The sequence below is a fragment of the Leopardus geoffroyi genome, chromosome C3, assembly GCF_018350155.1.
Source record: "Leopardus geoffroyi isolate Oge1 chromosome C3, O.geoffroyi_Oge1_pat1.0, whole genome shotgun sequence".
Taxonomy (NCBI): Eukaryota; Metazoa; Chordata; class Mammalia; order Carnivora; family Felidae; genus Leopardus; species Leopardus geoffroyi.
This window is the reverse complement of record NC_059338.1, coordinates 135,421,719-135,442,478: the sequence shown is the minus strand read 5'-3', so window position 1 is coordinate 135,442,478 and position 20,760 is coordinate 135,421,719. Positions and strand designations below refer to the sequence as shown.

The 20,760-nt window shown below is 37.3% G+C and overlaps 1 protein-coding gene across 5 annotated transcripts in view; it reads left to right on the top strand.

The window, feature by feature from the left end:
* The window catches only part of PREX2 (phosphatidylinositol-3,4,5-trisphosphate dependent Rac exchange factor 2), a 294,292-nt gene that overhangs the window by 61,062 nt on the left and 212,470 nt on the right, over positions 1–20,760 (top strand). For 4 of the 5 annotated variants that reach the window (XM_045454996.1, XM_045454997.1, XM_045454998.1 and 1 more), the window contains exons 1-4: positions 8,330–8,420; positions 9,808–9,930; positions 13,043–13,147; positions 19,621–19,722. In XM_045454996.1, coding sequence (XP_045310952.1) covers positions 8,343–8,420; positions 9,808–9,930; positions 13,043–13,147; positions 19,621–19,722 — 408 coding nt within the window. In that variant the 5' untranslated portion in view covers positions 8,330–8,342. Of the gene's footprint in view, positions 1–8,329; positions 8,421–9,807; positions 9,931–13,042; positions 13,148–19,620; positions 19,723–20,760 lie in introns of those variants that run through there. The other variant, XM_045455000.1, reaches the window with a different exon arrangement.

Genomic DNA, 20,760 nt, shown 5'->3' with positions numbered 1-20,760 from the left:
TCCCAGTTTGAGGCTAGGATTCTCATTCTCTTGTCCTTCACAGAGGAGAAGTTTTTAATTTTAATGATATCCACCTTATCAATAAATCTTTCATAATCATGCCTTTGGTGTTTTATCTAAAAAAGTCATCACCATACTCTTCTAGGTGTTTTATAGTTTTGCATTTTACATTTGGGTCTGATCCATTTTGAGGTAATTTTTCAGAAGGATGTAAGGTCTGTGTCTAGATTCTTTCTTTCTTTTTCTTTTCACATGTGAATGTTCAGTTGTTCCAGCACCATTTATTGAAAAGATCATCCTTTCTTCATCATATAACATTTTCTCTTTTGTCAAAGAGTTGACTACATTTGTGTAAATCTGTTTCTGGGCTCTCTGTTGTATTCCATTTATTTGTTTGTGTGTTCTTTAACCAATTCCACACTGTTTTGATTACTGTAGCTTTAGAATAAGCCTTGAAGTCAGGTAGTCTCAGTCCTCTGAGTCCTCTGATTTTCTTCTTCTTCTTCTTCTTCTTCTTCTTCTTCTTCTTCTTCTTCTTCTTTTTCTTCGAGAGAGAGAGAACCAGTGTGAGTGGGGGAAGGGCAGAGGTTGACAGAGGGACAGAGGAAGGGGGGGAAAGGAGGGAGGGAGGGAGGGGGAGAGAGAGGGAGGGAGAGGGGGAGAGAGAGAGAGAGAGAGAGAGAGAGAGAGAGAGAGAGAGAGAAAGAGAGAGAATCTTAGCAGGCTCTACATCCAGCACAGAACCTGACATGGGGCTCAATCCCACAACCCTGAGATCATGACCTGAGCTAAAAGCCAGAGTTGATGCTTAGCCAACTGAGCTACCCAGGTTCTCTGTTCTTATTCTTTAATATTGTTTTGGCTACTCTGAGTCTTTTATCTCTCCATATAAACTTATAATCATTTTGTTGATATCCACAAAATAACTTGCTGGAATTTTTATTAGAATTGTGTTAAATCTACAGTTCTAGTTGGGAAGAACTAGCATCTTGATGCTATTGAGTCTTCCTATCCATGAATGTGAACTGTGTCTCCATTTATTTGGTCTTCTTTGATCATTTTTATCAGAGTTCTGTAGTGCTCCTCATTCAGATGTTATACACATTTTTTTAAGGCTTATACACAAATATTTCATTTTTGGAGGTGCTAATGTAAATGGTAGTGTGTTTAATTTCAGTTTCCACTTGTTCATTGCTGGTATAGAGGAAAGTGATTGACTTTTGTATATTGATCTTGTATCCTTCAGCCTTGCTATAAGATCTTATCAAGTTCCAGGAATGTTTACGGTCAATTCTTTCAGGTTTTCTACATAGACAATCATATCATTTATGAACAAGGAAAATTTTATTTTTCCTTTCCAATTTATATACCTATTATTTTCTTTTTTGTCTTATTGTATTAGCTAGAAAGTTCAGGACAATGCTAAAATTCAGGAAAGGTGAGAGGAGACGTTCTTGCCTTGGTCTTGATTGTAGTGGGAAAGCTTCTAGTTTCTCACCATTATGTATGATGTTAGCTGTAGGCTTTTTTTTTTTTTTAAGATTTTTAAAATAACGTTGAGGACATTTCCCTCTTATTAGTTTACTGAGAATATTTGTCATGACTGGGTGTTGGATTTCTCAAATGCTTTTTCTGCATCTGTTGATCATATGGATTTTTCTTCTAAGACTGGCGATGTGTTGGATTTCATTAATTGATTTTGGAATATTGAACCAGCTTTTCATACTTGGGATAAACCCCCCTTGGTTGTGATGTATAATTGTTTTTATAGGTTTTTGGCTGTTGTTTGTTAATATTTTGCTTAGAACTTTTGCATCTATATTTTTAAGAGATATTGGTCTATAGTTTTCTTGTGAATTCTTTGGTTTTGGTATTAGGGTGATGCTGGCCTCATGGAACAAGTTAGGAAAAATTTCCTCTACTATCTTCTGAAAGAGATTGTAGAGAATTGGTATAATTTATTCTTTAAATGTTTGGTAAAATTTACCAGTGAACTGATTTGGGCCTGGCACTTTCTGTCTTGGAAGGTTATTAAATATTGATTCAGTCCTTTTAATAGATAGAGTCCTGTTCATATTATATTACTCTTTGTGTGAATTTTGGCAGATTATGTTTGTCAAGGATTTGATCCATTTCATTTAGACTATCATTTGTGGGTATAACATTATCAGTGTAAGATAACTACAAAAATATCTGTAGTTGGGGGCACCTGGGTAGCTTAGACGGTTAAGCGTCCAGCTTCAGCTCAGGTCATGAGCTCACAGTTTGTGAGTTCAAGCCCTGCTTTGGGCTCTGTGCTTACAGCTCAGAGCCTGGAGCCTGCTTGGAATTCTGTGTCTCCCTCTTTCTCTGCCCCTCCCCTGCTTGCACTCTCTCTCTCTCAAAATTAACATTAAAAATTAAAAAAAAATCTGTAGTTGGTAATTTGCTTGTGTTTTTAATTTTGTTTATTCCCTTACCCAAATGAGTCCTGAGTGCTTGGCAGTAAAAATAAAATTGAAGAATACTTCCCTGTTTTTGGAGGTATTTGGAAACTGTAGATGGAGGCCGAAGAGTCCCATCCCATTATTAGTCTTATGCATAGAGTGGGTACTGAAAGTAATAGGGCAAAGTAGAAACATAAAAGGAAGGAAAGGAGAAGTGATGCCATGAATGTACAAGAGAAAAGTCAAATATAATTAAGTAATAGAATTGAGTGGTATAGATTTATGGTGATAAATTTTGGGCTCTGGATTTCTGAATCTCTGGAGAGCTTTGGAATCATTGCGAGGTGTTATATATTTTTTCAAATACGTGTAGATTTGTTTTTATTATCATAGTAAGTTCATTGCTTACTTTTAACACCTGGCTTCTAATGTGCCAAATACATTTATTATATTTATTGTATATTATGCCTCCCTCTACTAGAATATAAGCAGAAATTTTTGACTCTTTTGTTTATTGATATATCCTATATGCCTAGAACAGTGGTTTTCAAGGTGTGCTTTGCAGTCTTTTAGGGTTTTGTGAAATCCTTCCAGGGGATATGTAAGGTGAAACTATTTTCATTGTAATACTAAGACTTTATTTGCTTTTATTTTTTCTGTGTGGATGCTTGCACTGATCGTGCAAAAGCAATGATGTGTAAAACTGCTGATGCTTTAATGTGAATTAAAGAGTGCCACTAAAGAGTAGTGGCACCAAATTGTACTAGGTATATTTCACTGTATATTTCACTGTCACTCACTCTTGGGGGAAGGGTGGTAGAGGATTCCTGTTTCACCTAAGAGTGTTCTTGTGAAGCTGTAAAAATTATTAATTGTACTAAATTGTGACTCTTGAGCACATGCCTTTTAATATTCTGAAACAGGAAGTACACCTAAGTGCTTCTGCATACTCAAATATGATGGTTGTCCCCATGGACAGAATTTGTGATTGAGTTGCTATGGAACATTATATTTACTTGAAATAACAACTATGAGGTAAACTGTGGTTTTAGTTTCAGGGCACTGGAGTATTTGGCAGATAGTTTATTCAACAAAGAAAGAAGTGAACCTGTCACTTCAAGGAAAACAACTGATAGTATTTGTTGATGATGATAAATTCAAGCTTGCAAGTGAATTTAGAGTTTTGGAAAATTTACGTCTGTGAGCTGGATAGCCTCCTAATACTTAAAGACTTCTCTAGTGAGTTGGATACTGATAGTAACTAATGTGATGTGAGTTTTTTTGATATGTATAACAAGACGTGTCAATATTTTGAAGATATATGTATAACTCTTAGTGAAGCATTGTTAAAAAAATTTACAGCATCAAGCATAGATAAAAGATCCCTTCAAATTGCAAGATAAATCGATTGTTTTTTTAATTTTTTAAAATGTTTATTGATTTCTGAGAGAGACAGAGTGTGAGCAGTGGAGGGACAGAGAGAGAGGGAGACACAGGATCCGAAGCAGGCTCCAGGCTCTGAGCTGTCAGCACAGAGCCTGATGCGGGGCTCAAATTCATGGACCACGAGACCATAACCTGAGCCGATGTGGGCTGCTTATTTAACCCACTGAGCCATACACACGCCCTCAATTGGTTTTAATGTAGCAGAGTATGAAAAGTTCACTGATATGGTTGGTTTCAGATTAAAAATCATTCATGACTAACCTTTAAGAAACTACCACTTACTGAGTTTTGGTGGTGTATCAAAGAAGAATACCCACAACTATCTGGAAATGTTATAGCAATGAACATATCTGTGCATCTTTTGAGAGTTATCTACTATGTGTGCCTGATGTAAAGAGTGGGGAGGACAAAAATGAATCATAAACAAGTGCATTCTGAGAATAAAATCATGGATTTTATTTCATCATGGATTTGCCTTACCTTTTGAGTAAGTGGTGGCCCAGATAGACAGACAAGGAAGAAGGGAATAGCTGTCATCTCCCTCTTACATATAATCTCCTTCCCTCTTTTAATTTATTGGTTGCAAATTTGTGACATCTTTAGCTCTCTTAAGCTTTAAATAATATATGGCATTTAACCCATTTTACCAAATACATGATAGGAAGGAAACAACATGGAGCAAATTGAAGAGAAGATAAGGAGTTCTGCTGTCTGTGTAGGAAAACAGTAGTCCCTGACTGTAGTGATATCTCGGAATGTGTTGTGTAATCATTGTTAGGGGAATCCTGGCAGCTGAACTGCCAACACACCTGCAAGCTGGAAGGTACAAGGAGGGGCACCTGCAAACCTCACTTAGTCTGTCTTATCTCCCTGGTCTTTGCATCTCCCTAGCCTTCAGAGATTATTATGACCCATTTATGCAGATTGTGATTTTCATGGTTGGAGGGAGGGTTTTCTTGTGGGATAGCAGAAACTCCCAACTGGTTGAGTGAGAGGGTATTGTGCATAGGGTTGGAAAGCCAAGAAGTTTTCTCCATTGAGACCCACTGACTTGTTTCCTTAAAGTCTTCAGTCTTTGGAAGAAAAAACATAAAGAAATTTTCATCAGATGTAGCCTCAGGACCAATTGCATCAGAATCATCTAGGGAACTTACTCAAAATACAGATTTCTGGGTCCTCAACCAATCTGCCGAATCAGACCTTCTGGGGATAGGGCCAGGGAATCTGCATTTAGAAATACTCTCCAAGTATTATACACAATAAAAAGTTTGAGAACCACTGGCATTTATAAGTCTTTTTCCAGTATATTTGTATCAAAATGAGGATGATCTAATTCTGATGAAATTCTGGACCAATGGGAATAAATGAATGCAGAGGTAAAACAGCATATTAAATCCTTCATGTATTTTTGTATTTAGGGTATTAATGCTTCTTTGACTGATAGGAAAAAAATTAAATGCACTAATTACTAAAGTCTGAAAGGTTGTTAAAAGACAGTTCTGAAAACAGGTTATTTTTCTTTATATTGAGGAAGGAAGACTTCTAGGTTTTGTCAAAAATGCCTGTTTTCATGATTTTGCGTTCTGGGCAAAGTATCTGAAATCTGCCTTCTCTGTGCATAAAATGAAGTTCTCAGGAAAATAAATGCTTGATCAGAAATGCTAACAAGTTCCAGGTTCTATTTCATTCACAGTTAAACAAAAAGTTCCATATTGTCACAGAGGGTAAGAAGATAAAAAGTCAGATGAAGATATAGTTTACTGTCTCAGTTTGTATGTTTCCTTCTAACTCCTATTTTGATTCATTTGTACTACCTCCATACTTTCATTTATCAGCTTCAGAATGTTACTGAGTTCAGTTCATGAAGAAAAATGTTTATAAATTTAGAGGTGAACGTTTAGTTTTGCTTGTGTGAAAGGTTACCTGTTTACTGTGTGGTCAACATGAAATGTAAACTAGGCAACTAAACTACCATGTTACTTTAAGACTAAGTAGAAAGAGCTAACAGACCGTTTTTGGTATGAATACATGGAAAATAGTCAACAAAACCAAAACTAAAATTAAAAATAAGACTCATACTAATTAAGATGGGCAAAGTCAGGAAATTCAGAATCTCTTTAGGTTGCCAGTTACACCTAACTATAGATAATAGTTCAAAACTCACATCGCATATCATATACACTTTCTGATGAAAGAATTAAGGTGACATTCAGTACTTTTCTATTCAGTTTATATAATTCAGCTGACTTATTTCATTCAGTTGGATCTACTAGTACTGATGTGGCTTTGTTGTTATAGACTCTGAAACATGAACTGGTGGAATCGGGAATAGAGATGGGTCTGAAGCTAATGCTAGGAATGACATCCTGTGGCTCATTTGTTTTGTTTCTGTTAAATACTTTTGTTTTTTATTTTCACAAAAGTTATAATATGCTCGCAGCCAAATATTCTGAGCATAAGAAAGTGTATAAAGGTCATCTTTAACCACTGTTTGCATTTGGTATATGCTACATATTTTCTCAGTATGAATGCACACTACCATTACACATGTATATTTATGTGTATATAATGGCATGTAATATGTATATGTGTGTACATATATGTAAGTACATTTCAAGTATGCTGATTAGTAAATTTTTCACCAAACAGTATTTTATAGACATCTGTTTTATATGCACATAATTATATGTAATTTATATCACATTCTATTTATTATACTTCTGCATGGTATTTTATAGTTTGCATGTACCATAATATATTAAATGATTCCCTTATTGATGGGCATTAGGTTGTTTTCAGTGTTTCCACTTTTGTAATCAATATACTGTAACCCCTTGTCTGAATGTTTTCTTAGGATAAATTCCTAGAAGTAGAATTGCTGGGTTAAAGGAAATTCCCATTTAAAAATTTGAGATATATTGTTAAGTTGTATTGTCCCCAGAAATGTGCCATTTTATACTCTTACTAGCAATGTCTTGAGGATGGTAACTTTGGAACATTTGAACAATACTGGGTTGTCTTAGTCTCTTAAATCTTTGTAAGTATACCAGGTCAAACATGGGATTCTTGGGGTGCCCGGGTGGCTTATTCAGTTAAGCATCCAACTCATGGTTTCATATCAGGTTATGATCTCACAGTTTGTGGGATCAAGCCCCATGTTGGGCTTTGCACTGGCAGTGGGAGCCTGCTTGGGATTCTCTCTCTCCCTTTTTTCTCTGCCTCTGTCTCTGTCTCTGTCTCTCTCTCTCAAAATAAATAAATAAACATTAAAATGGGATTCTTACCTTAATCTTCACTTGTTTGATGTAGTTTCCAGAGACTCCTTGGAGCCTCTGTGTATTCTGGGGATTGGTGGGCTATGCAGTCAGACCCTGACTTGGCAGGTAGTGGCTGAAGTTCTTAAGACAAACAGGGAAGGCAATGATCTCACCTGATCACTAGATAGTTAATGAACGATGTCTTAAAGACACAAACCAGATTTGCTGGATGGAAAGTCACTTCTCCTTTTCCTTCCAAACCTTCTCTTTTAAGACCCAGTGTAAACAACTCTTTCTGCTTTTTTCCTTTGCAAAAATAATAGTGTATTTAGTCATGAGTCCAAGCTTAATGACTTGTCAAGAAGAGTCCAGATCTTTGAAATACTAATGAACTTATTTGCCTACCATAGGGCTATGGAGAGCCCTGACCTGATCCCAGGAATACCAAATCCGTCTTTCTAAAACTTGGGGGAGGGAGTAAGAGGAACAGAAATCCCTCCATTCCTTCATGAAGAGTCACTTTCTTTCTTCCTCTTTCACTGACTATCTCTATCTCTTCCTCCCTACATCCTTCTTTCAATCTCTCTCAGTTCCAAAAAAGGTCACTGGAATTTCTGGCCCTTTGTTTTTTTATCAGAAATCTCATTTTTCATTAGAGTTTGGTCTTTTGTGCTTCATAAGACTTAGAAGTTTAGGAAACATTTGACTCTTTTTTCCCCTTAAGTGTATTTATTTGCTTAGAGCACATAAAAGTCCTCATGTGTAAGTGGCAGAGGAACAGAGAGAAAGGGAGTGAGAGAGAATCCCAAGCAGACTCCCCGTTGTCAGCTGAGAGTCCATTGTGGGGTTTGATCTCACAGATCGTGAGACCTGAGCCAAAATTAAGAATCGGACATTTAACTGATTGAGCCACCCAGGCTCCCCAAAAACATTGGACTCTTAAGTGTTTACCACAGAACATTGAGATCCTGGTGGATAAATTTAAATTCATATATACATGGTCACTTTTGGTCTTGCCCCCAAACGATGAAGGATAAAATCCCCAGGTAGGAACCACAGTGAACAAGAGTTTAACCTTTTACAACAAAACTATTATATTCAATAGTTATTAGAGTTTTAAACTTTGGTTTCCTGTAAAACAGAATTAGTTCTCTTCAACACCCTGTTGTTTTATTAACCTAATGTCACCTTTAAAATATCTTTTTTTTGTTTCATGCAGGCGTTCTTACACCGGATGAACCAGTGCGCCGCATCAAAAATTGACAAAAATGTAACAGAAGAAACAGTGAAGGTGAGGAGTTGCAGTTTGCCCTCAACACAAGCACACATTCTCCTCAGATAAGATTTTATCTGTGGGATGTTACTTGAGTGTTCTTCAGCTTACCGGTACCAGTAGAAGCTCTGTGCCAGGCACTTGTGTGGGCGACGCTGAGAAAAAGGGAAACGATGTCGGGAAAAGAAACAGAGGGTTATGGTGATGACATAGAAGACATGGAGACTTTTTTTTTTTTTTTTTTTGCCAAGGCCTTAGGGCAGTTTGAAAAAAGGAAGGAAAACAAACCCAGACTGAGAACCTCAGAGTCCGTAAGAGGGAGGGAGCATAGTTGTGTGTGTAAGAGGAAGGCAAGAGGTGGACAGATGCAACTTCCAGTCTCTGATCTCTAAAAAACAAATGATTTGGGTGGTTCATTGGTGCAGAAAAAGTTCGCATAATATCTTTGACTCAGAAACAAATGGATAAGAATTTCCTGTTAAGCTGCAGGGAAGGAAAATTATGAGGAGGTTTGTAAAGGAGGAGGAGATAAATGAAAATTAATTGTACTATTGTTATTACTCATTTAAGTTCTACAAATCATCATTGATGTTTATTTTTGGTGCTGATTTGCTGTTTTACTTTACTAAAAATAGAAAAAAATCCAAGGATTTTTTAGGCCCTTCCGAGTATTTTTTTTCATAAATTAAATACTAACTTTCCAATTCTCCTCACCGTGGGAGTATTTTAGTTTGTGTGCTTTTGGTGGAAAGCAAAAGACAAGTGTCTGTATTATTCAGATGGCTTGAGGATGCTTTGTCTCTCGTATTGGGAAACTCCAGACAGAAGAAAAGGTTCAGGACCTGTGGCTCAGGGAGGTCAATAAGGTTGCCAAGTTCTCTGTAGCTCTTCACTTTGACATCCAGGTTATCAGCTTGGCCGTGGACTGGCTCCTCCCGCAGCTGCAAAATGACCCTGTAGCTGTCCCAGCTGTCACTTCCAGACACAGCACCTTTCCAGAGGGGGGGAAAAGGGCGGTCCATTCCGGGATGCCTTTCTAGAGAGCAAAGAAACCCTTGTCCCACACAGCCTGCCCGCATATCCGCCTGCACAATTTCACCTGCCGCCCATTTTCGCTAATAGGGTGGGGACTGTCCTCCTTGGATTTAGTCACTTAGGCTTTTCCTGAGAGCCAGGAATAGGTTCCTGATTCCCAGAGTTGTGTGGGGGTGGAGAGGATGTCCAGACAAAATTGGCACTCTGCTGACTGGCTTGCTATGCCCTGAAGTTTTCAGCTTGGAAATAGAATACTGTACTCTTACGGACTTGTGTGTTTTTTTGTTTTTTTTGTTTTGTTTGTTTGTTTTTTTTTTTTAGTTGTTTTTGTTTTTAACCTGCTTCACTATTGCACTTACATGTTTTGCAGATGCTGTTCTCAAACATTGAAGATATCCTTGCAGTACATAAGGAATTTTTAAAAGTCGTGGAAGAATGCCTACATCCAGAACCTAATGCTCAGCAAGAAGTGGGAACCTGCTTTCTTCACTTTGTAGGATAAATTTCTGTTTATTTTAAAAGCTCTTTCCCCCTAGATTTTAAGGTCTAGCGTTTGGCACAAGGGAATGTGGGAATTCAGCATTAGAAGCAAAATGTGACACCAAAAGTTTGGGGTCTTTTAAGGCCAATGAAATCTTCCACTTAGAGCCAGAAAGGGGTGAGGGCCTCACATCATCCATTTTATTCAGTGAAGAATAAACAGCCTTTTCTTTTCCCCGACAAGTTAGTTCTTCGCATGCTCTGTAGCTTTGAATTCTAATGAATATTCAGGCTGTTCATAATGAATGGATTTTTATGTTTCTCTCAAACATAGAGCATTTCCCTTTTGAGGCAGAAAATCCTTACTCTTATAATGGCGTGATGAGCCTTTTGTTAGTCAGAATGTTCCCTTTTTAATCGACTGGTGACAAACCTGCGGGTGGACAAACCTATTCACTCTAGGTACACATATGCCTGAATCTGAGTTTTTCTCAAGGATGGTTCCTCAGGAGGTTGTACTGAGCCGTACAGAAGAGTAGCCAGTCAGTATTCTGGTGTTCCAAATCATACGTCATGATTGTGTGATCATTTCCACCCCTCTGGACACGGCAGTTGAAATTATTTGTGCAGTCAATTTGCAAAGTAAAAAGTCACCTGAAAATGAAAATTGTTTTTAGAACTGAGGGCATTCATACTAAAAATAAAAAGAGTACTGCTATATATATATTCCACTGATGCTTATTTTCAGAATACCAATCTGAATCCATTTATGTATCAAAATGCTATATAATTAATGTTTTATTTAAAAATATCAAAGTGTTTTGTCAAAGAAATCAATTTTTGTTTATTTTTATTTCTTTTTTTTAAGTTTATTTATTTTTGAGAGGGAGAGAGAGCACAAGCAGAGAGAGGGAGAGAGAGAGAATCCCAAGCAGGTTCTGCACTGCCAGTGCAGAGCCCAACGTGGGAGTCGAGCCCACAGACCATGAGATCATGACCTGAACCAAAACCAGGAGTCAGATGCTTAACCAACTGAGCCACCCAGATGCCCCAGTTTTTGTTTATTTTTATTTCTATTTAACCTTTGGGGCGCCTGGGTGGCTTAGTCAGTTAACCATCAGACTTCAGCTCAGGTCATGATTCACAGCTCGTCAGTTTGAGCCCCGTGTCAGTCTCTGTGCTGACAGCTCGGAGCCTGGAGCCTGCTTCGGATTCTGTGTCTGCTTCTCTCTCTGCCCTTCCCCCACTTGTGCTCTGTCTCTCTCTTTGTCAAAAATAAATAAACATTAAAAAAAACGTTTTTATTCCTATTTAACTTTTATAAAGGTAACCATATGTAGTTTCTAGATCTATATTTCTATATGTAGTGAGCAGACTCTGCATATGTTTTTTTAATAATCAGGATATATTTCATAAAGATAATTATATTAAAAGGAGAAGCTCCTTGGACATAGCAAGATCAAGCTGTGCTTTCCTTGGGCATGACTGGAAACCACGCATGTTTGTGTCCACTTAATCCAGACTGTTCCTTTTCATGAAAGAATTCAAATCTTCTGCCAGCTGGAGTATTTGCTCTTTCAGTGCAGTCCTGCACATGGGAATCTTGCACTCTGACATCCATTTCCTCAGTAACACACTATGAATCTGTCATCTGTGAATTTACTCAACTATTTCTGAAGCTTGTTTCATTCTGGGTCATATCATCTCTTGAAATAAGTAATTCAATACATTTTCTACTGGCTGTATAAAATAACACTCAGTGTTGCTTTCCAGATGCCTGTCTTTGAAATTTTAGAGGATATACTCCTATTCTAATATAGATCAACACATTTTCTGTGTCTTCCTCTTATTGGTACTGCTTTGATAGATACGAATCATGGCCATTTGGAGAAAAATCTAGTGATGGAAGGATACTTAGAGATCATGATGGTGAAAAGACTCCCTTTTTGAAAGTGTCTCTTTGTAGCAAATATGAAGGTTGTTTACATTTTTTCTGCTTGACCACTTTCAGTGACAGCTCTAACCATTAGAAAATCTTTATGTTTTGCAACTATGTGGATGGAACTGGAGGGTATTATGCTAAGTGAAATTAGAGAAAAAAATCATATAACTTCACTCATATGAGGACTTTAAGAGACAAAACAGATGAACATAAGGGAAGGGAAACAAAAATAATATAAAAACAGGGAGGGGGACAAAACAGAAGAGACTCATAAATATGGAGGGTTATGGGAGGGGTTGTGGGAGGAGGGATGGGATAAATGGGTAAGCGGAACTAAGGAATCTACTCCTGAAATCATTGTTGCACACTATATGCTAACTAATTTGGATGTAAATTAAAATTTTTTTTTTAAAAAGACCAAAAAAAAAAAAGAAAAAATCTTTATGTTAATCTTGAATCTGCCTACCCACTGCCCATCAGTGCCCTTGCAGTTTCTACCCAGTGGTCCTAGTTTTATGTTTAGAGTTGTAAATCCTTTACAATGAAACAGCTATCTGAAAGTAGCTACCATTTCCTTACTATACTAACAAATACCTCTTTTTGAACTGACCTCTCATAAGTAGTGTCTTTACAGTCCATCATCACTTGTTATCTTAGTCACCTGTTGCTGAGTATTTTCCTGTTTGTCTGTGTCCCTCTTAAACACAACTGTCCAGATTGGTGCATATGAACCGCAGGGTACTACGTTTCTTTATTCCTATATAATCTGGCACATGCTTTTCCATCTATCCCAAAAGCTTCCTTCTCTCTTCCTGCCTGGGAATGATGGATTCATCTCTCTGGACCTTGCACAGATACTATTTTTTTTTTCTTTTTTAAAGCTATACCTGAGTCCTCTCAGTAAAGCTAAGTACTCTCTTCTCTGTAATTGCTACCATTTAGTTCGTTTACTTCTTACTGCATACATCATATTGGACTCTGGTTAATATAACCTATCCTTTTCCTTAGGCTATTCTTTATGGGTCAGAGAAAATCAATGAATAGAATGTATTTATATATATACACACAGTAGAGCTCCCAAAATATAGTAAACACTATAAGTTTGTTCATAAACATCACACAGAGTTAGTATCTTAAAATGGCTAATAAAATGACTCTAACTTATCCTTACTCGAATTCACAGAAAGACAAGTTTCGTATCTATGATGAATACTGTAGTAACCATGAGAAGGCCCAAAAATTGCTTCTTGAGCTTAACAAAATAAGAACAATCCGCACATTTCTTTTGGTAAGTATATATTTAAGTGTTACCACATGCTGTGATTTGTTGATAGGCTCACTAAGAGCCAAGGGCTAGCACAAGTGTAGTATAAAAACTACTTGTGGGGCAATGCTTTAAACACATCCAGGCTAGGAGGCTAGAGTCCTTTGATAAACGTAAGAAGTGAGACTTGGCAGTAGCGTATGGATGGGAAAACGTTGATAATACCTTCTCCTGGTTGACTGTGAATTGTTTGTGAGAACCACAGGTTCCTAGCGAGGAAGACATTTTTGCTAGAGTTCATCATTGCTTTTATATCCCTCAACTCTGTAGGGTTTCATTTACTTCTGCTAAGGGAGCTATAAGTAGGGCAGTCACAGGAAGGAAACACATCGTGGGTACGGTAGAAAAGACATTTAAAGGTTGACTTTTCTCCTATGTGCATTCTTTTTTTTTTTAAATTTTTTTTAACGTTTATTTATTTTTGAGACAAAGAGAGACAAAGCATGAATGGGGGAGGCGCAGAGAGAGAGGGAGACACAGAATCGGAAGCAGCCTCCAGGCTGCGAGCCGTCAGGCCAGAGCCCGATGCGGGGCTCGAACTCACAGACCGCGAGATCGTGACCTGAGCTGAAGTCGGACGCTTAACCGACTGAGCCACCCAGGCGCCCCTCTCCTATGTGCATTCTTTACTCACTTTATTTAATTTCTTTACAATAGCACAAATAAATGCATATTTTGGCAATAATTTGGGCGACTTAATTGCCGGGTAGGAACACACTGTAAGTGTTCAATTCAGTAATTCAGCAAATTGCAGAGTGGGGCATCTGTCCCATTACCCACTTTTAGAGATTCCCAGCACCCCGGAAAGTCCCTCATGCCTGTTTACAGCCCATCTCCACAACCACCATTAGCTCCAGGCAGTTATTGGTTTAATCTTCATCTCCATAGATTTCCCTTTTCTAGATATTGCATATCAATGGAATCCTACAATGTAATGGTTTTTATACCTGACTTCTTTTACTGAGTAAAATGCTTTTGAGATTCATCCTTGTTGAAGCATATATACATATTCCATTCATTTTTATTACTGAATGGTGTTCTGTTGTATGGATATACCATATTTTGTTTATCCGCTTGCCAGTATGTGACCATTGGGTGAACAGATGACTGTGATTAATGATGGACCTTGAAGATACTACACGTGAGACATCATTTCAGAGAGAGATATTTGTTAGTATAGAAAAGCCAGGAAATTCAGTTTGGGCTATTGTAAACAATGCTGTTATGAACATACATGTACAAGTCTTCATCTGGATATTTTCATTCTCTTGGGTAGATGCTAAGAGTGGAATTGCTAGGTCATAGTAAGTTTATGTTTAACTTTAAGAAGCTGCCAAAGTGGCTGTGCCATATCCACCAGCAATGGATGAGAACTGCGGTTTCTGTCTTTGCCAATACATGGTATTACCAGTTCCAATTATAGCTGTGCTAGTGGATGTGTAGTTTATCTGAAGGTGATTTTTATTTGCATTTCTCTCATGACCAATGATATCAAGCATGCTTTCACATTCTTGTTAGCAATCCACATATCCTGTTTGGTGAAATGCTTATTCAAATCTTATGTTCATTTTTAAGTTGAGATGTTTACCTTATATTGAGCTATAATTGTTTTTTATTTTGGATACAGCTCCTATATCTGATATGTAATTTGTAAATGTTTCTTACCAGTGTGGTTTGTTCATTTAAAAAATATTATCTTTTGAAAACCAAAGGCTGACATTTTTTTGAAGTCCAACTTACTAAATTTTGTCCATATGAACATGTTTTTGTTATATTTGAGAAATCAGTATTCAGGTCTTATACTTACTTTGTTAAGTTTATTCCCAAGTATTTTACTCTTTTTGATGCTGTTGTGATTGGAATTGTCTTAATTTCATTTTTGGATTGTTCATTGCTGCCACATAAACGTTTAACTGTTATTTAGTTTTGCTCTATGTATATTTTTGTATCTTGTGGTTTAAAGTCATGTGTTAGTTCTAGTAGTTTTTTTTTTTGTAGATTCTTTAAGATATTTTACATATCGGATCATGTCATCTGAGAGTAAAGACAGTTTTACTTTTCCTTTTCAATATGGATTCCCACCCCCCCAACCTGGCTTTTTGCACTGACTGGTTAGAACCAGTATATTGTTGAATAAAAGTGTTTAGAACAGATACTTCTGCCTTGTTTCTGATTATAGGGGGGACTTATTCAGTTTTTCATCATTAAGTATGTTAGCTGTAGGTTTCTTCATAGATGTCCTTCTCAGGGTGAGGAAGTTCCATTATATTCGTAGTTGGTTGAGAGTTTTTTATTGTGACCTTTTTGCCTTTTCTCATACGGGTATTTAAAGCTAAGAATTTTGCCCCGTACACTGCTTTAGTTTGATTCCATAAATTTTGACACGTGTTTTTATTACTCAGTTTTTGAAAATGTCTAGTTTCCTTTGTAATATCTTTAGTCTTTTTTAAGTTTTCTAAAAATTTTATTTATTCTTGAGAGAGAGAAAGCATGTGAACATATGAACAAGGGAGAGGCAGAGAGAGAGGGAGAAGGAGAACCCAAGCAGGCTCTGCACTGTCAGTGTGGAGTCTGTGGCTGGGGCTTGAACTCCCAAGCCGTGAGATCATGACCTGGCTTAACTGACTGAGCCACCCAGGCATCCCTAGTCTGTTCTTTATTTAGAAGTTTGTCTTGGGGGGGGGGGGGTAATTCTGCATGGAACTTGTGTTTCTGCACATTTTCTGAGCAGTGGAACTGACTGCCTTTGTTTGGTCCTATCTTTTAAAAGATGTTTGTACCATGAACAGCCGCAGAAGGTAGAGATATTCTCTTTGTCCTCAGCAGTGGGCAGTGATGCCTGCTGCCATCATAAGAGATGCATGTTTCATAGCCTCCGATCTCCCCCTCCTGTTATACATGTGCATGGGTCATCTGGTCTTCTTTGTCTTGCATGTGGGAGCTGGGGCTTGGGAAACTGGCCCCAAAATAGTGATTCTCTGGCTCCTGGTATTGTTGTAGAGAAGAAAAAAAAAAGGTCCTATATCCCTGTCCTAGGAGTTTTATGTGTTCTTCTAGCATCCATAAATATGTGGCAAGTTAACTTTTGAGCTTGCAGCTAGGGTAAAATCTTAGAATCATCACAGTTTTACCATTCTGTTATTTTATTTCCCAGTATGGGAATTTTTCAAATATCTTCCTGTAGTTGATTTTTTTAAATTTAATTCCATTCTGGTTAGAGAACATACTTAAACCATTTAAATCCTTTTAAATTCATGAAGACATTTTTATAGCTTAGCATATGGTCTGTCCTGGAATTTCTTTTTTTCTCTGTATGTTCCATGTGTGCTTAAAAATGGCATATTCTGCTGCTGTTGGGTGGAATGTTCTATAAGTGTTAGGTCATTTGGGGCGCCTGGGTGACTCAGTCGGTTAAGTGTCCTCCAACTTCGGCTCAGGTCATGATCTCATGGTTCATGAGTTCGAGCCCCGCATCGGGCTCTCTGTTGTCAGCACAGATCCTGGAGCCTGCTTCAGATTCTGTGCCTCTCTCTTTCTCTGCTCCTCCCCACTCATGCTTTGTCTCTCTTCCACTCTTAAAAATAAATAAACATTAAAAAAATTTTAAACGTTAGGTCATTTATGTTTGTAGTCCTTTCCTTTAGGTGTTCAGTCAGTTACTGAGGGTGGGATATTGAAATCTATGGGTATAATTATTAAATTGTCTATTTTCCTTTCAATTATGTCAGTTTCTGTTTTATATGTTTTGGGGCCCTGTTTTTAAATATATATTCATTTAAAGTGCTTGCATTTGTATTTCTACTTATCATAAAATGTTTTTCTTTGTCCCTAGCGGTATTTCTTTTCTTAAAATCTATTTTGCCTGATATTATTATAGCCATGACAGCTCTCATACTGTTTGTATGTTATATCTTCTTCCGTTATTTCACTTAACAAGATATTTGTGTCTTTAAATCAAAAACATGCCTCTGAGAAACAGTATATGGTCAGATCTTGCTTTTTTATCCAGTCTGACAATCTCTGCCTTTTGATTGGAGATGTTCAGTTCATTGACCTTCAATGTAATCATTGATATTATTTGTTGATATGTACCATTTTATTGTTTTTTCTATATGTGTGGTTTTGTTATTGTTCCTTTGTTCCTCTTTTGCCTTCCTTGGTATACTGTTTTACTTCCTTTGTTGGCTTTTTTAAACTACATTTTTTAAGTTTTTTAGCAGGGAAGTGATTGCTCTTACAACAATATGTTCTTACAAATCGTAATTTATCAAGTCTATTTCCTAAAGTTGGTTATTTTTGTTTTGTTTTGTTTTTAGCAACTTTCCTTGACTTAATTTGAGAACCTGTGACTCTTTTGTGATTCTTGACTGTGCAGCTGATATCTCTACCCAGTTTTATGTCTTATAAGTTAGCCGTTCTTTTTAGGAGTCCTATGCCACTGAAATCTTAGGGCTCTTTATAAAGTGTTAGAACTCTGCTATCTTACTAAATCCATTCTGTTCTCAGCGCAGTTGACTCTTTGTTCACATTGGTCTAGTTTATTGTTTGAATTGTGTCAAGCCACACCAGAAAATTCTCAAGAGTTCTGGTTTTAGATGATTCTACAGCCATAGTCTGGTAGGAAACCTGACTTTTTTATAATTCTTGCCCTGGCACTGAGTGGCCACTAATTATCTGAATGACTTTAGGAAATTCATTACATCACTCGTGTCATGTTCCATATCCATAAAATGAGGATAATAGTAATTATCCTTTGAAAAACAGGTAAGAGTTTACAGATTTGTTGATGGTATTATTTGGGGCACTTGAATATGCTGCCACCTCAGTAAGTTTTCATGATCAGGGAAATCTCTGGGAGCTCATTTAGGAGACATTCTTTGTGTATATGTTAGAAGAGAGCTGGCTTTCATAAGCCAATCTAAAGTGGCAACCAACCCCTGCTATTATGAAGACAGTTCCTAATCCGTACAGTACAAATAGACAAGGAAATAAAAGTGCGTTAGGCAGTCATGAGTTTCTTAAGGTACTTCAACCCAGAGCTAGGAAAAGGGGGTGGCCACATTTATAGGAATGCTAACTCCTACTGGAATACTGACATCACTGGAAATCCAGTGAGATGTACATAGTTGTGTTTCATACAATTGCTCTGGGGACAATGTCATGCAGAGTTGGAAAGAATATTTTGATAAACTGATTGTAATAGGGGATGAAGCCCCTCAAAGAGCATGCTTGAGTCAGAACACTTATTTGCTGTTCTGACTTCTAAAGTGTCTGGGGGAAGTTAAAGTCATGGCATTAGTTGTGCTGACTTGAATACACAAATTGGAGCTAAAGCCAAGTTGTTCATGACAGCGGGCAGGGGGTTCTGCTGTTACCCTCAGTCTTTCCTTTTCATCCTTTCCTGCTCGGCACTTGGTCTGTCTTCTCGATGAATACAGGACAGTAGTTTTAAAATGGTAGTATAAAGGTAGCTAAATGATAATAGATATTTGAGGGGCCCTTTTCTCCCTTCATTACATATTTATGCCTGTTTTCTCTATGCCAGTTACTCTGATAGACACTGCAGAAACCGGTTTTGGCATCAATTTCAAATCTTTTTTTTTTTTCTTTTGGTATTGATACTTAAACCATTAAATAAAGACCAGATGCTTAAGAGGCTATAGGCTTTTTTTTTTTTTTTTTAAATCAGAGTTGATTTCCTCTTCCCTTTCATCTTTCTCTGATTGCTAATTTTGAGAATGTCTCCATTCCTCTTGCCTCTCTGGAGATCATATCTGACCTCCTCTGCAACTGGCTGGCCAGTGTCATTGGTGAGGTAGTATAGCTAACAGTGACTTAGCAATCACTGGTTGAAACATGCCAAGTTTACAGACAGGAAAACTAGCATTCTGAAATCAGCCCAAGTTACATCACTAGTCAGTTGCAGAGCATGTGTAGAACCCAATTATCTCTAGGCCTGCTCTTTACAACACAACACCACACCATGACACAACTACAACACAACTCCCTTTATAAGCAGGATTGATCTCTATGTGTACTTGTGTCTGTCTACCTATTATTTATTCACCCATCAATCCATTCATCCCTCCATCCATCCATTCATCCACCCATCCACTCACCCATCCATCCATTCCTTCATTCCTCCATGTCTATCCTATTTCTTTGTCTTCAGACTTCATACTCAAAAAAATATATATAAATTAATTTCCAAGATATGTATTCAAAACACATTTTGGTTTCTATAACCAATATGAAATGTGAAGTATTTGTTTTTGTCTTCTGTAAATGTTATTTGTGATTGCATGGGCTCATCTCTGAGAAAGAAGCTATGTAGAGATAAGCTTTGACAAAGTTTCAGCAGAAAATTTTATGATAGAAGATCGTGTCACAGCTTTGACTTTAAAAAGTGTAATTAATTGTTTTTATTTCCACTTCAGAACTGTATGCTACTCGGAGGACGGAAGAACACAGATGTTCCCCTGGAAGGATATTTAGTAACACCGATACAAAGAATTTGCAAGTATCCTCTCCTTTTGAAGGTATTGTATGTGTTTATTTCACTGTAGAATTTACCTTGTATCTGCATATTTTGCAGATGGTATTTAAAAGGTTTTTCTTTTAAATAATCTGACTTTTGTTTTGTTTTCTTTCTTTCTTTTTTTTTTTTTTTTTGAGACCAAGCACATGAGTCGGGGGATAAGGGCAGAGGGAGAGAGAAGGAGAGAGAGAGGGAGGGAGGGAGGGAGGGAGAGAGGGAGAGAGAGAGAGGGAGAGGGGGAGAGAATCTCAAACAGGCTCCATGTCCAGTGTGGAGCCCAATACGGGGCTCAATCTCAAAACTGAGATCGTGACCTGAGCCAAAATCAAGAGTTGGGCACTCAACTGACTGAGCCATGCAGGCACCCCTAAATAATCTGACTTTCTAAAGAAAAGGCAGATCATAGTTATTAGGGGAAAATGGCTATTTTGTCACATATATATGGAGTAGGAAACAGATCTTTTGGCAAAAGAGACTTTGTAGACTACTTTATAGACTTTGCTCCTTGTAGAAAATATATTTGTTTGAGTTTTATTTAGAGTTAATGCATTAGTTTCAAGATAATCCATTAAGTACCTTATGACCAGTTTATATAGCATTTTATGTACAGGGTTCTTTATCTTAAGTAAATCCACTGTGGGCATATGATTTGATAGTCCCTAAAAATGGTGACTTCTTGATACTAATGAAGTTAAAGGCAAAGTTACATAATTTCAGAGCTTGGTGTTTAAATCTATATTACAAGGAATGGTGTGGGTCACATGGGACAATAAATGATAGGAATGACAGTGATAAGCAAACACTACCTCTGGAAGACAGGACATGCCCCATTAATGGTTGTAGGTCCATTGCCTCATTATAATGACCCAAAGTTTTATTCTGAAAAACATACTATAATGTCCTAATTATTTGTGGTATTAAAGTATGTGAATAGATTTGTATGGCAATTCTGAAAATGATGCTTTTGGAGCTACAACATCAGGAACTACAACTATAACATCAGGATGCAGTTTGGGATGGTGGTTGAGCACACGAGTTC